We start from the raw sequence: 14,302 nt of genomic DNA, 5'->3' as shown, positions 1-14,302 counted from the left end.
TAAAATCTTTCTGCACAACTGCTCCACTATCTATTCTGGCACTCTGGTTCCCATCTCACTACATCTCTAGTTTAAACTCTAGTGGAGCATTAGCAAACCTTCACACTAGTCCTCTCCAGTTCAGGTGCAAACCATCCCTCTGTACAGGTCCCACCTTCCCTGGAAGAGAGTCCAATGATCCCAAAATCTGAAACCCTCCCTCCTGCATAATCTTCTTAGCCACATGTTAAACTGTATGATCTTCCTCTTTCTGGTCTCACTAGCATATGGCACAGGTAGCAATCCTGAGATCATAACCCTGTTATTCCTGTCCTTTAACTTAGCTCCCTGAACTCACTTTGCAGGACCTCATCATGCCTCCTAGCCATGGCATTGGTACCGACGTGTACCATGACCTCTGGCTGCTCACCCTCCCACTTAAGAATGATGTGGACTCGATCGGAGATGTCCCTGACCCTAGCACCCAGGAGGTAAAATACCATATGGAAATCCCGTTCTTGCAAAACAGAACCTCCTGTCTGTTGCCCTAACCACTGAATCTCCTATCACTACAGCTCACCTCTTTTTCCCCTCCCCGTTCCCTTCTGAGCCAGACTCAGTCCCAGAGAACTGACCGCTGTAATTTTCTTCTGCTAGTCCACCCCCCCCCCCCAAACCCTCACAAAAGTAGTATATCTTTTGTTAAGGTGTACTCTGCACTGTCTACCTATCTCCTTTTCCCCTCCTGACGGTCACCCAGTTAGCTGTGTCCTGAACCTTGGGTGTAACTACCTCCCTGTAAGTCTTGTTTATCAACCCCTCAGCCTCCCGAATGATCCGGAGTTCATCCGGATCCAGCTCCAACTCCGTAGCTGGATGCACTTCTTGCAGGTGTAGTTGTCAGGGATGCTGGACATCTCTCTGCCTTCCCACATCTCACAAGAAGATCCTGATTGCTTCTGTGACTATTGATTAGAAGTATTTCAATGGGTGTTGAGTGAGGGAAAAGTTGGGTTAGACCAAATTACAATGAGAGGCTTTCTTAACAACCAGTGGCCACTTTATTTGGTACACCTGTACATCTGTTGAGTATTGCATTGATCAAATCAGCCAAATAAGTGGCAGCAACTCAATGCATGAAAGCATGCAGACATGGTCAAGAGGTTCAGTTGTTGTTCAGACCAAACAAAAGAATGGTGAAGAAATGATCTAAGTGACTTTGACCATGGAATGGTTGTTGGTGCCGGACAGGGTGGTTTGAATTTGAGTATCTCAGAAACTGCTGAACTCCTGTGACAGTCACTAGTGTTTACAGAGAATGGTGTAAATAATAAAATAAAAACAACCAGTGAGTGGCATTTCCGTGGGCGAAAATGCCTTGTTAATGAGAGAGGTTGGATGCGAATGGCCAGACTGGTTCAAGCTGACGGGAAGGCAACAGTAATTGAAATGACCACGTGTTACAACAGTGGTGTGCAGAAGAACTTTTCTGAATGGACAACATGTCAAACCTTGAAGTGACTGGGCTTAAAGCCATTGGTGTTTACGGCACAGCTTTGACATAAGTTAGCATAGTCCTAAACCCCAACTCCAGAACCGACAAAAAGCAAATGAGTGACCTCTTGTGATGTGAAGACATGAGTGAAAGAAACACGGATTTGTGTGGCAGTCTGAACCACATAATGGAGTCATATTAGTTCATAACATAATGTACAAATGTATTAAACCATGGACTGTTGAATATTATTTTCCATAAAGAAGGTAATCAAACAAATTTCAGCATAAAAATAAATACTGTAAAATAGCTTATTTTCCTGTTGACAGATAAGGAAAGGAATATTCCTGATTGAGTTTGACAAATCTACTATGGATCAAGATGGGAACTGTCAAATCTCTGTGCAGGAGACTGCATTATATGACATTATTCAGTACAATGAAGGAATGAGGCATTCTGTGGTCCCTGGTGATTATGTATTAGCACCTTGGGAATCAGATGGAAACAGATATGGTCCTGGAAAAGTGATAACTGGAATTGAGACCAGAGATCCTCTGCAAGGTATGATCTCCAATTTGAAAAATTACTAACATATATGACCATTTTCCTTATTAAAGATATGATTGTCCTTATTTTATCTTTATTGTTCCATTTGAATTACAGATTTGGGAAAAAATGAATGAGAATACAAATGGTGATAGCAAATCTACACTATGCTGGTGTTACTGAGATCTAAAGAAAATTTTGTTTGATTCTACATTAGCTGTCCTTTGGTTCAGTATTAGTACATTGTAAAAATAATTTTTGTTCTTTTAGATTAGATACAACTTTATTGTCATTGTGCCGAGTACAGAAAGTCAATGAAATGCAGTTAGCATCTAACCAGAAACGCAAAGAATAGTGTGATTTACAAAAGAACTGTGAATAAAAAGTTAAGTGTTACAGCACCCAAATATAAAAGTACTGAGACAGTACAATATGGGTGCAGTGCTGCTTAGCGCTGTGATGTGAGGTTCAGCAGGGTCACAGCCTCAGGGAAGAAGCTCTTCCTGTGCCTGCTGGTGCAGGAGCGGAGGCTCCTGTAACACCTACCGGATGGGAGGAGAGTAAAAAGTCCATGGTTAGCGTTTATGGTCATGTTCTCAATAGTGGGCAATTGGGTTCCAATTATCTGCTGGGCAGTTTTCAGCACATGTACTGTATACTTATGCAGTATACCACTACATGATTATGGTGCAGTAGCTCTGATGCAAGTAATTGGGGACTAACCTTGCATTCACTTACCAAAGTGCCCCAAAATAGCATCACCATTTAAAGGTCTGAATGGTGAATATCCAGTTTTGTTTCATTTTACTAGTCGTAAGAGTTGAATCATGATGGCTTCAAGAGTATGAAAGTAGGCCATTAGGTCCAAAGAGCATGTGCTGTCCATTAAATATCAACTTTACTCTAATTATTCACTAATCCCATTCTAATCTTCCCACATCAACTAACACCACGCGCCCCCCCCCCCAGATTCTGCCACTCACCCATTCTCCAGGGGAATATGCATTGTGCTTTTAGTCTATAAACTGAAACATCTTTTGCACGTGGGAGGAACTCAGATCACCCAGCAGAAACCCGTAGTCGTATAGAGATAGTTCAAGTTCAACATTGACAGACAGCACAAGGAGGTCAGGTCCCTGCTTCTACCACCAACATTGAGGGACGTCCACTCCTGTTACTGTATGAAGTATTAAAGCAATCAGCATTACATACACTTTGGAAGGCCGTCGTGTAACGATTATATATTCAAATTGTCTTCTATAGTAATAAACCTCACTGGTTACTATTGTGTCTTGCTCTTTTTCTTTACCTATAAATGATAATTAAAGGTATTTGCCACTGAAGAGGTATATTTAGTGATTTAATTGGTACACGGACTGATATTTGAAATTCGGTTATTTCATAGTTGGGAAACCCCCATGGTAACTGGAACCATGATGTTGTCCTGTTTGTTTTCAGTTTTGTTTTCAGCCACATTTAAGTTAACTGATAAAATTGACAACCAGATTGAAAGGCTTAACTTGCTGTTCTTCTAGTGGTATAATGTTTTATGTTAAAATAAAGCTTTCAAACTGTAAAGTTCTTCTCCTTGATCTATTAAACAGCAATGGAAGATGATGAAATCTCTGTAAAGTTCTGGAATGGAAAAGCTGTCACTGTTTCCAAAAACGTAGCCATGTGGATTCCACCTGCTATGTATGAAAGAGTTTTACAGGAGCTGTTAACTCCGTTATTATCAAGGCAGCAGCTAGCGGATGATGAATTAGCTCCTTGCCGTGATGTTTGTCTGCATAGGCTGCAAATCGAATCAACCTGCAAGTGCCACTTTGAACCACCGTGCACCCAGTCCTGGTGTTTGGGTTTCCCTGGCCTGGATCCATGTAAGAGTTACTGGCATGGGTTCTATCATGGCTTCCATTATTTGCCAGTCCACCATCCATGTTACTGTTTCCCAGAAGTGATCCCTCCTGCGGCATGGTGGCCAGAAACTGCAAAATGTCCTAACTCAACAGCTTCTGATAAAGATGAACTAGACAAGAAGATTACCTTGCAGCTTCAGGAATTAGATATTCCAAACAAGAAAACTTCTGATGAAAACTTGCTGACTTTACTTTCTTCCTCTTCATCATCTGAAGATTCTGATAGTTGCCCAGAGACAACTGTTAGGAAAACTACTTTACAAGATAGGGCAGTGAATACAGATTCTCTGTTGAAGAAGACAAAAATCCAAGTAATACACAGGCCTGAATGGAAGTACTGGAGCCAAAGTCACCAAGGGCCACATCAAAAAGACCCAGGTACAGTTAAGGCCTTCTTACATTTGTCTGGGGGCATGAGTGTTTTTGGACTCGTTCGGGTAAGTGAACCTTTCACCAATTACCAGTTACATTACAACAGTAGAAGTGTTCCAATCAGTGATGTACTTGGTGAAGGAAACAGATTAAGTACTTATGTTGTTGAAACTGCTTTTACTTTGACTCCTTTCATTTATTTTTGAAAGTAGTCGTTGTAAAATTGTTTTATCTAACATGCAGTGTCTTACAAACATGAGGAAATCTGCAGATGCTGGAAATCCAAAGCAACACACACAAAATGCGGAAGGAACTCAGCAGGTCAGGCAACGTCAATGCAAAAGAGTAAACAGTCGACATTTTGGGCCAAGACCCTTCATCAACTGTTTACTCTTTCAGAAATGCTGCCTGGCCTGCTGAGTTCCTCCAACATTTTGTGTGTGATGCAGTGTTTTAAGTTTGCTTGTTGGTGTTCCCATTAAAGAGTCAATCTTGAACAACTAAAATGATAGTGCAGTGTTCATTTGTTACATAAAGAAGTGTCATGAAGGTGGTGATAGAATAAAATAATATACATGCAGACACATTCTTTTTAACAGATCACACATATTTTGCATAGCTACAGGATTTCCCTTTATTTAATCTCCTAATGCAACTACATAGCTGCTGACAATAAGAAATCCCAAGGCAGTCATTGTGTTTTGGCATGTTGATGCTTACAGTAATGTGCCTGCTCTTCTCAAAAATACGTGTGATGTCCTTTGTAATTAAATGTGGCCCTTGTGTATTTGTTCTGCTTTTTAAGGAGCTAATTTACAAATCATTAAAACATTCTTGATGCGAGGTAGTTGGTGAAAGCTCCACTTATCCGAACAAGTCCAAAAATATAATATTTATATATTATTTCCTGTAGAAAGAAAATTTTATTCTATGTTTTATCCTCCAGCCTGCATTCAGCATTGCTTTATTTACAATCCATGACATTAAACTCATTCATTGAGCACTAGGAAACTCCTGCATTTCTCATGATTCACTTATGTTCTACTTCTGAATTACCTAGTTGTATCTTGAGAAATGTGAAGAGGAGTTTTTCAGGGAACAAATGTAAACACGATAAATTCGGCAGATGCTGGAAATCCAAAGTAACACATACAAAATACTGGAGGGACACAGCAGGCCAGGCAGCATTCATGGAAAAGAGTACAGTTGATATTTCAGGCTGAGACCCTTCTTCAGGACTGGAAAGGAAGGGGGAAGATGCCAGAATAAAAAAGTGGAGGGAAGGGAAAGAGGATTGCTTGAAGGTGATATGTGAAACCTGGTGGGTGGGGAAGGTAAAGGGCTGTAGAGGAAGGAGAGTAAAGTGAACCATAGGAAAAGGGAAGGAGGAGGGGACCCAGTGGGAAAAAATAGGTGGGTGAGAAGAAGTAAGAGGCCAGACTGGGAAATGGAAGAAGAGAGAAGGGGAATGGAAACTTTTTTCTTACCAGAAGGAGAAATCAATGTTCATGCCACCAGATTGGAGGCTACCCAGATGAAGTATAAGGTGTTGCTCCTCCACCCTGAGGGTGGCCTCATCGTGGCACAAGAGGAGGCCATGGACCGACATGTTGGAATGGGAATGGAAATTAAAATGTTCAGCCACCAGGAATTTCCACTTCTGGTGGGTGGAGTGGAGGTGCTTGATGAAGCAGCCCCCTACCTGCCAACAGGTTTCATCAATGTAGAGGAGACCACATCGGGAGCACTGGACAGAACAGATCTCCTGATGAAGTGTTTGGGGCCTTGAATGGAAATAAGGGAGATGTATGGGCAGGTGTAGGACTTCAGCCACCTGCAGGAATAAGTACCTGGAGAGAGATTAGTGGGAAGGGACAAATGGAAAAGGGAATCATGGAGGGAACGATCCCTGCAGAAAGCAGAAAGGGGGAGGGGTGAAGATATGTTTGGTGGTAGGATCCCTTCGGAGAAGGTGGAAGTTGCAGAGGTTGTTGTGGTGGATGTGGAGGCTCACCGAGTGTGGTGGGTAAGAACAAGAGGAACTCTATCATTGTTAATGCAGCGGGAAGATGGGGTGAGTACAGTTGTCTGGGAAATGGAGGAGTTGCAGGTGAGGGCATCATCAATGGAAGAGGAAGGGAAAACTCGTTCTTTGAAGAAGGAGGATATCTCTGAGGTCCTGGAAAGGAAAGCTGTATCCTGGGCAAGGATGTGGTGGAGGTAAAGGAACTGAGAAACGGGAATAGCATTGTTACAGGAGACGGGGTGGGAAGAGGTGTAGTCCATAGAACAAATATTGTGGTTAATTGACTGGTCTATTTTGAATGGCACTACACGTAAAGAATTAATAATGAGTACAGGTAACAGTGCAGCTGAGTTAGACCAAAGGTAACAATTGATCAGTCCCTATTTAAAACAAAACATTTTCCCATTATTTTGATATTAAATTCTGATTTTATATTGGCTTTCAAATTGATTCCTGTGAGCTTATAAGATAACGACAGGGTGAAGTAGCAAATAATTGAGATTGAAACTGATCTGCATCCAAATGCCTAGTTCTGAAGTCAACTGAGTTGAGTGGAAACAAGTCCATTTTACCATATACTGTACAGCTTTACATAAACGGAGATACAATTACATACTTACTTGAATTGTGAGACCTTAACTAGTGCATTACTGATTTTAAAAAAGAATGAAATCACTGCACCTTTGGGGGCTTTTCCATCGATGCTGCCTGGCAGGTTGAACTCCTCCAGCATTTTGTGTGTGTCACTGCGCCTCACATTCCTGCTCTCCAATGAGAGAACATTGGTTAATTCATGGCCTTCAACTATGTATGGACTGTGGACCCACCTGCAGTAAAGTTCTACTCATTCAGTACCCAGTTGCTTGCAATCTCAGTGCTTTAACACGTGGTTGCCTGGGTACTGGGCCCTGTGCCTCATGTTCCCTTTCAGGTCACCAGAACACTGCTTCAGCAATCTCTAAAATTAGTTGGTTGGTTCCAGTGCTCCTTTTAAACACACCAGCATTGCATTTCTCACAATCCTATTAAACACTTCGGGCTCCACTTTTTTGTTAAACTCATGAGGGCCCATTTTCCATGTTCCTTTTGTTACGCCTGTGCACCCCCCCCCCCCTTTTTGAGAATCGCTATTAAGTCAGGGCAGGAGACCCAGGAAATGAGAGAGAGACGTTTGGAATGTCCTGGCCCCAACGATACAAAGCCACGGAACAGGTCATTGTCTCTTGGAGACGGAATTGTGTATTGAGTACTGTACTTCGTGGAAGCCCTCAGGCAACGTGGGCTGGTTGGGGGATGGCATCATTCCACCCTGAGTGACATCTGAGACCCTGTGAGTGGGGATAAAAGAGGGTCTGGGGAACAGCCCCTTTAGACGCACCAGAAGAAATGCTAGAACTCCTGTAACAGCGTAATAGCGAAAGCCAGTGGAAAAGCCCACGTGCGTCCTGTTCCATTTGCCTCGGAATTGGTGGGTCTTACCATGGAAGAATGGCTTTAGCTAACACAAAGGAGAAATCAGCCCCAACGACTCTCGAAGGATTGACATCATAAAAGGAATGGGCAAGTTTTAAAACTCCCTCTCTTGACTCCAACCAAAAGCTGCAGCTTGAATGAACTTGAGTGACTTTTATATTTCCATCGGACAATACATTATCCCCTAGACAACGATAGAGCTATTTCTTATTGATTGTTGTTATACCCACGCTTTTAGATTTAGTATTGACGACGTGTATTATCTGTATGTTTGCATTGATATTATTTTTGTGTATTTTTATCAATAAATACTGTTAAAAATAGTACCATCAGACTTCAATGGACCTCTCTGTCTTTGCTGGTAAGTGACCCAGTTACTGGGTACGTAACACTTTTAATTACACAAGGGCCCTGGCTCTGTTGTTGGTGTTCTTGTTAATACACTGGGCCCCATTTTCTAAATTCACTGAGTTCACTGGAAAATTAACTATAGTCCCATATTAAAAACAGATTTGAGAATTCAATGGAGTATTAATAAGGATATTATCTAATAATCTGGAAAATCTGATCTGGTCTCACAATGTCCCGAGGTTCTGGATTGTGAGAGTTCTACTGTATTGTTATGCCTGCACTGTACTGCTGCCACAAAGAACAAATTCATGACTTGTGTCAGCAACAATAAACCTTATTCTGATTTATTCAGATAGATACTCTATCTATCTATCTAGATTTTGTGAAGAAAAGCATAGAGTTCTTTGGTGTTCTGATCACAGTCAACTGACCAAGACCACCGAAGATCAAAAAGGCTGGTTCTGTTTTTCAATGCCATGCATGCAAGGTTACTGGTGTAAAATACTGCTTTATTTGGTAAATACATAACAGTCATTACTAGACTCTAAATATAACTGCAAGTATTTAAAATATAACTTAATCATGGATTATATTTTCAGATGTTTTTAAATGTAATTTACTTTCAATTGTTAAAAAATGTCTGCAAGGAATTTCATTGCATTTTGATGTATATGACGATAAACTAATCTGAAGAGGGATTTATTCTTCCAAAACTCCAGCTGAAGACAGAATTAGCTGTTTACTACTATACTGTCCAACAGTGTTCTTCTTTTTGCAGGAACTTTGCCTTCAAGTCCATTGAGAAGTGCCTCTGACTGTGGTCAGCTAAAATCTTCCATGCAGCCTCAGAACCCTCGACCAACAAACTGCAGCGCAATGTTTAAAAGTGTTGACCATGCATATCCTCTGAACAGAGTCACAATGAAAGACATCTTGACACAACAAAAGCATCACACCACATCACCCACTGGGGTATGCTACCAAATTGACTGATGGTATTCACAAAATTTCATATATTTGCTTTATGCTCACATTTTTTACAGTTTCAAACAAGTTGTTTCATTCAGTTCTAATCTACAGGACAATGTTCAGTACTTCATATTTTTATTTGATTTTCTTCACCTACACGTTTCCCTAGTTTACCATGAAATACTTATGTAGGCTGGCTAACCACCTGAGGCTGAGACTCAGCTAATGCCACCTTACATCAGTTTGCTTCAATAGATAGGACTCATACTAATGCTCTAAGAATGTTAAATCTGCTTTCAGGAGAGACAAGTGTGACACTTCAAATTACCATATCATCTGCACTTTGACCGTTCTTGATTTGTTGTACACTTGCGTGCTCTGAGGATTAGAGTCAATGATTCAAAACTAGTTCCAAAAGCATTCTCAAGCCAGTAATAATCCCATCAGTGTTACATATTTGAGTGAAGGTCTAGTTATGAAGAGAACACTTTAATAAACTGTCAGTGTTCAGCTCTTCAGAGCTTCTTTCTTCATTTCGCAACCTTAAATACAAGAACAAACAGTATTAATTTCACCAGTTATGAAACAGAAAAGTAAGCACCTTTTTAAAATAAAGTATGATTTTGCCTTTGGCTTCAATGACCAGCTGCAGGGTGCACCCATTCAAGAGCGTTTGGGAGAGAACCAGTTGTCACTTGACTGTCAACATCAGGAGGCTATACAGAGATCAAGAAAGAAAAAATTGCAACGACGTCAGTGGGAGAAAGACCGAGAACAGCAATGTCAGGACAAGTATCAAAGCATCCAGGAAAATCGCAGGTATACCAGTGTCTCAAAGTTCAGGAGTACAAAAGACGTTAGCTATTGCAACATTGAAATCAATTAGAAACAGGAAAATAATGACAATTAAGTTTAAAGAAAGGCCATTTGATAATCCAAGATTTCTGAACCACTTGGGAATGAATATGTGCTGAAGCTGTGTTCTTATATTGTAGTTGACATCTAACATTGGATATGATTACTTTCTGCTACTTACTGGAATGAATTATGGGGAAATATTAGGAGTATAACACGTTTCCATGTTGTTGACATGTTGAGCTAGATGTAATTGATTTCCACTGTGAAACCAAACTTTGATTAACAACAAACCACTTTCCATTTAAGCAAAGCTCATGTCACTTCAGCTCACAACGAGACTACAGAATGACTAGAATATAAGTGCAGAGCCAGCCTGGAACTAATCTGTTTGTGGTGCTACTACGTGTGATATTTCACCTTATTGAAGTATCATTGAAGAGGAAAATGAAACAATAACAGTTACAGATCTGTTGTGAGATTATGTGGGGATTTGTACATTCTACCAATTCAATGCATTTTTTTCCATTTGCAATGTTTTAAGGTACTGTATACTGGTCAGAGCCCTAAGTTATAAATTGAACATTTTCTCATCCCTTTGTGGCGGTCTGTGAAATCAATTTTGAAGTGGTTTGGTTGTTATAGGAGGGAATACAGCTCTTCTGACCCAGTCTGATTTATGAAGGTGAGCACGCTTCAACCCAATATCTTTATTCTGGTTTGTACTTGGATCTAAATGTTTTGGATCGTGGGTGGGTGTGCAGCCAGAATGGAGGTTCAGGAATGTGGACAAGATGGCGACTTGGTGTGGCGTATTGGTAATATGGGTAGGGTGTGCGCAAGAGCTGGTGATTATAGATGTGGTGGTCCAGGACTGGTGCCTGGTACATCACCAGGCTCAGAAGATGGTAAATGGGAAGTGAGGCAGTTGACAAGAATTTCTGTGCCTGAGCCCACAAGTGCTTGCCTACCTGAAGATGCCATGTGGCATCTGGGTGAGTCCATCTTTGTTTGTAGGTCCACCTGTGGTCTTCAGCTGTGTTAGTGTCCTTGCCACTCGATCTGGACTTTGCTCGAAGAACCTCAGCAGGTATACCAGGACTACTCCATGCTAAAGGAAACCACACACTGCTAACTTCTGCACCATAAATATGATGTTCAGGACTGGAAATGTCAGGATTGTCATGAATAATGTGAACAGCAGCAGGCTGTAATGCTGCTGTCCAGTGGGAGCTCGGATGGATTGACCTCAATATCACCACACTGAGAGAGACACATTGGGCAGAATTTGGTCATTTTAAAGAACAAGGCAGTGGCACACTTTTTCTCCAGATGGACAGACTGGAGCATGATTACTGTCCTTGCACAGAGAGCTTCACCACTGGAAATGTACTAATGCAGTCTCTCAGCTTTGGTTAACATATCATGACCCTTTAGTTCACTTTAACATGGAACCTATGTGCTATGGTCATCAGTGAATACACCCAATGCTGTAATTTCTGATGAAGCCAGTAGGGCTTCTACTTTGACCTTGAAAATGCCCTGGTTCATGTTCCAAAGAGTGACGAACTGACCCTACTGGGTGCCTTCAGTATTAGAGTTGGAAGGGATACCACCATCTGGCAAGGAAGGAATAGGGTGAAACAACTTCAATGGAGTCCTCATATTGTATAGTTTGTTTCAGTACATGGGGAGGCCTAATCAATATTCTCAGTCCAAGCACAGTCATCTCATAGTGATAATCCGAGTGAGGGATTGCAATAATGTTTGTATCAACTGCACTCTGACTGTCGCTGATGACTGACAGACTGACTACCACCGACTCTGTTCTGTTTTCTGCACCCTTGACCCCAACGAGCAAAATGTTGATGATAGAAGATCAATGTTGAAGCACTCAATAATCCCACAAGGGCAGCTTATCTTAGACACTTCCTCAACTCCCAGCCAGGAGGAGGTGTGGTGTCCACAACTATGGGTTTCCCTAGCCTACCATAATTGGCACATATGAAGGGATTCACAGGCTATGTTAATTTTAGTTGGCTTTGTTGGACAGGCAATGCTGTACACATGCCCTCTTCCAGTGTCCCAAAACAGACTTGGGAATTGATTACCACACACATAGAGGGGAAAAAATGCATATCCCCATTGACTCCTGGGGATTTCTGGTCCAAAACCACTCGAAGTTGATAAGCCATAGGGGAATGGCTTTCAAGCATCAGGAGTACATGGAGGCTCTGTGTGAAAACAAAAGGAGCAGGTCACCATCTGCCTCATTGGCTACCACCTGCTCCATCTGTGGGACAGTCTGAGTTCCCTCAGTAGCCTCACTGGCCACACCCAAACCTGCAATACAGGAGTGCAAATGAATTATTCTTGTTCCCTAAGAAGACCTGTAAGATTCTTGGTCTGCCTAACAAGGTGACTGTCGGGTGTAAATTAGGCAGAGAGTAGAAATTCTATGGAATTCTTTGCCACAGGCAGCTGTGGAGGCCAAGTCTTTATGTACGTTTAAGGCAGAGTTTGATAGATTCTTGATTGGTCAGGGCATGAAGGGATACGGGGAGAAGGCAGGAGATTGGAGCTGAGAGGAAAATTAGAACAGCCATGGTGAGGTGGCAGAGCAGACTCGATGGGCCAAATGGTCTAATTCTGCTCCTGGATTTTATGGGCTTATGGTCTTAGGGGTGTAAAGCTTCTCAGAAGACATGCTTCATTGATATAAGATAACCAATTTAAATGTAATTATTCCCTGTCTTCTAGTTATTATTCAGCTGGTTTATTATGGTCAATGTCACAAAGAATCAATCTGTTTTAAAACCCTGGTACCCTGGAATCAGCAGTGGGTATATCCTGTAAAAATCTAATACATTTGTGCCCCTTGGAAATTAGTTCAGATTCACTTCAGGCAAAATCCTTCTAGTCAGCAGGATAAGAATTTCATGTCTTTACTCAGGACTGAACTGCATTCCACGTTCCCTCAGGCTAACTATCAGCCACTTTGTTACACATTGAACCTTTCCTCTATAGATGTTGGTTAGTTATGCATCCTGTTAGAACAGAAATTTTGTGCAGTCGTACATGAACCACTCTGGTTTCTTCAGCTGTGTAAGTCTAGGGAGGAGAAACTCTGGCCCCGCCAAACCTGTGAGATTGAGGCACAAGCCCACCCCAAAATCCCTCTTCGTGCGGACGGTGTGTAATTCATTACCCTGTTACAAATGAGTGCCACGAATTAAAAGACAGTACGCTGCATACAATTAAAAGATATAGCTTTATAATTCTTAATTTGACTAAAGGGTTAGTAAAGAAAGAACAAAAAAAAGAAAAGGGTCCATTTTAATGAAACAGTCTAATATGCATAACTTGGAGCTCATGGTTTCTCCGTCACCAATTCTCCATTGATCTCACCCCGGGCTTCTTCAAATCACAGTCCTGGCCCGGGTCGAATCCTACAACCTCTTATCTCTGGCATCTTCCCTCTTCGTCTCTCTGTCACACAAAGCCCCAAGCCCAACCTTAGTGTCCCTCATCGCAGAAACCTCCCCTTAATTTGACCATCCTAATCGGATAGCACACAATTCTCCTCTCTCTTATCCTCAACAATAACCCAAACATAAGCTGAATACAAGCAGCTTGCACAGAATAGCATAGCTGTAAAAATATGAACCAGGGCATTACGTCCAATAATGAAATAATAATTGTAATTCTTCTCCCTCCCCCCCCAGCTATTAAGAAGAATCACTTATTCAATTTAGTATTTTGCCTTTAGGGAGAAAGTGGTTCGCCGTCTACAGAACAATTTTAGACAGGTAGAAGAGAGAGAGCAGAAGTTGGAGAAAACGGAGAGAGCGAAGCAGTATTTGCAGCAGCAGACTCAAGCCAGGATCCAGTCTATCGCTTCCGAGGACAAGGAGAGAGAAGCCCGCAGGTTGGCCCACCTTCAGCAGGTGACTGCAAGGAAGGATATGATGGAGGCCGAGAAAATGAAAGCAGATGAAATAAAAGAGATCCAGCTGCAGGTATTATAAAGAGGAATGGGTAAATAATTGCACTGTATTCTGTAGATGGTCCACACTGGAATCACTGTGCACTGGTGATAGAGAGACCGCTTTGTCCTGGCTGATGTTAAGCTTCTAGACATCTGTCACAGCTGTACTCATCGGGTGCAGTTCATTATACTCCTGATGTGCCTTATAGATGGTGGAAAGGATTCAGAGTATCGGGGAGAGCCACTGACCACACAATACCCAGCCTCTAACCTGCATCCTGAAAACAGCATTTATGTGACTGGTCCCATTGAGTCATTGCTGATGGTGT

The 14,302-nt window shown here is 41.8% G+C and overlaps 1 protein-coding gene across 5 annotated transcripts in view; it reads left to right on the top strand.

Moving 5' to 3' along the window:
• Positions 1 to 14,302, top strand: part of c7h11orf16 (chromosome 7 C11orf16 homolog) — a 29,796-nt gene that overhangs the window by 10,753 nt on the left and 4,741 nt on the right. For 4 of the 5 annotated variants that reach the window (XM_059975854.1, XM_059975852.1, XM_059975850.1 and 1 more), the window contains exons 6-10: positions 1,804 to 2,035; positions 3,625 to 4,317; positions 8,940 to 9,133; positions 9,777 to 9,949; positions 13,755 to 14,004. In XM_059975854.1, the coding sequence (XP_059831837.1) occupies positions 1,804 to 2,035; positions 3,625 to 4,317; positions 8,940 to 9,133; positions 9,777 to 9,949; positions 13,755 to 14,004 (1,542 nt within the window). The remainder of the gene's footprint in view (positions 1 to 1,803; positions 2,036 to 3,624; positions 4,318 to 8,939; positions 9,134 to 9,776; positions 9,950 to 13,754; positions 14,005 to 14,302) is intronic. The other variant, XM_059975855.1, reaches the window with a different exon arrangement.

Source organism: Hypanus sabinus, chromosome 7 (assembly GCF_030144855.1).
Source record: "Hypanus sabinus isolate sHypSab1 chromosome 7, sHypSab1.hap1, whole genome shotgun sequence".
NCBI classification, from domain to species: domain Eukaryota; kingdom Metazoa; phylum Chordata; class Chondrichthyes; order Myliobatiformes; family Dasyatidae; genus Hypanus; species Hypanus sabinus.
The sequence above is the reverse complement of the archived record's forward strand: the minus strand, read 5'-3'. Positions and strand labels throughout refer to the sequence as shown.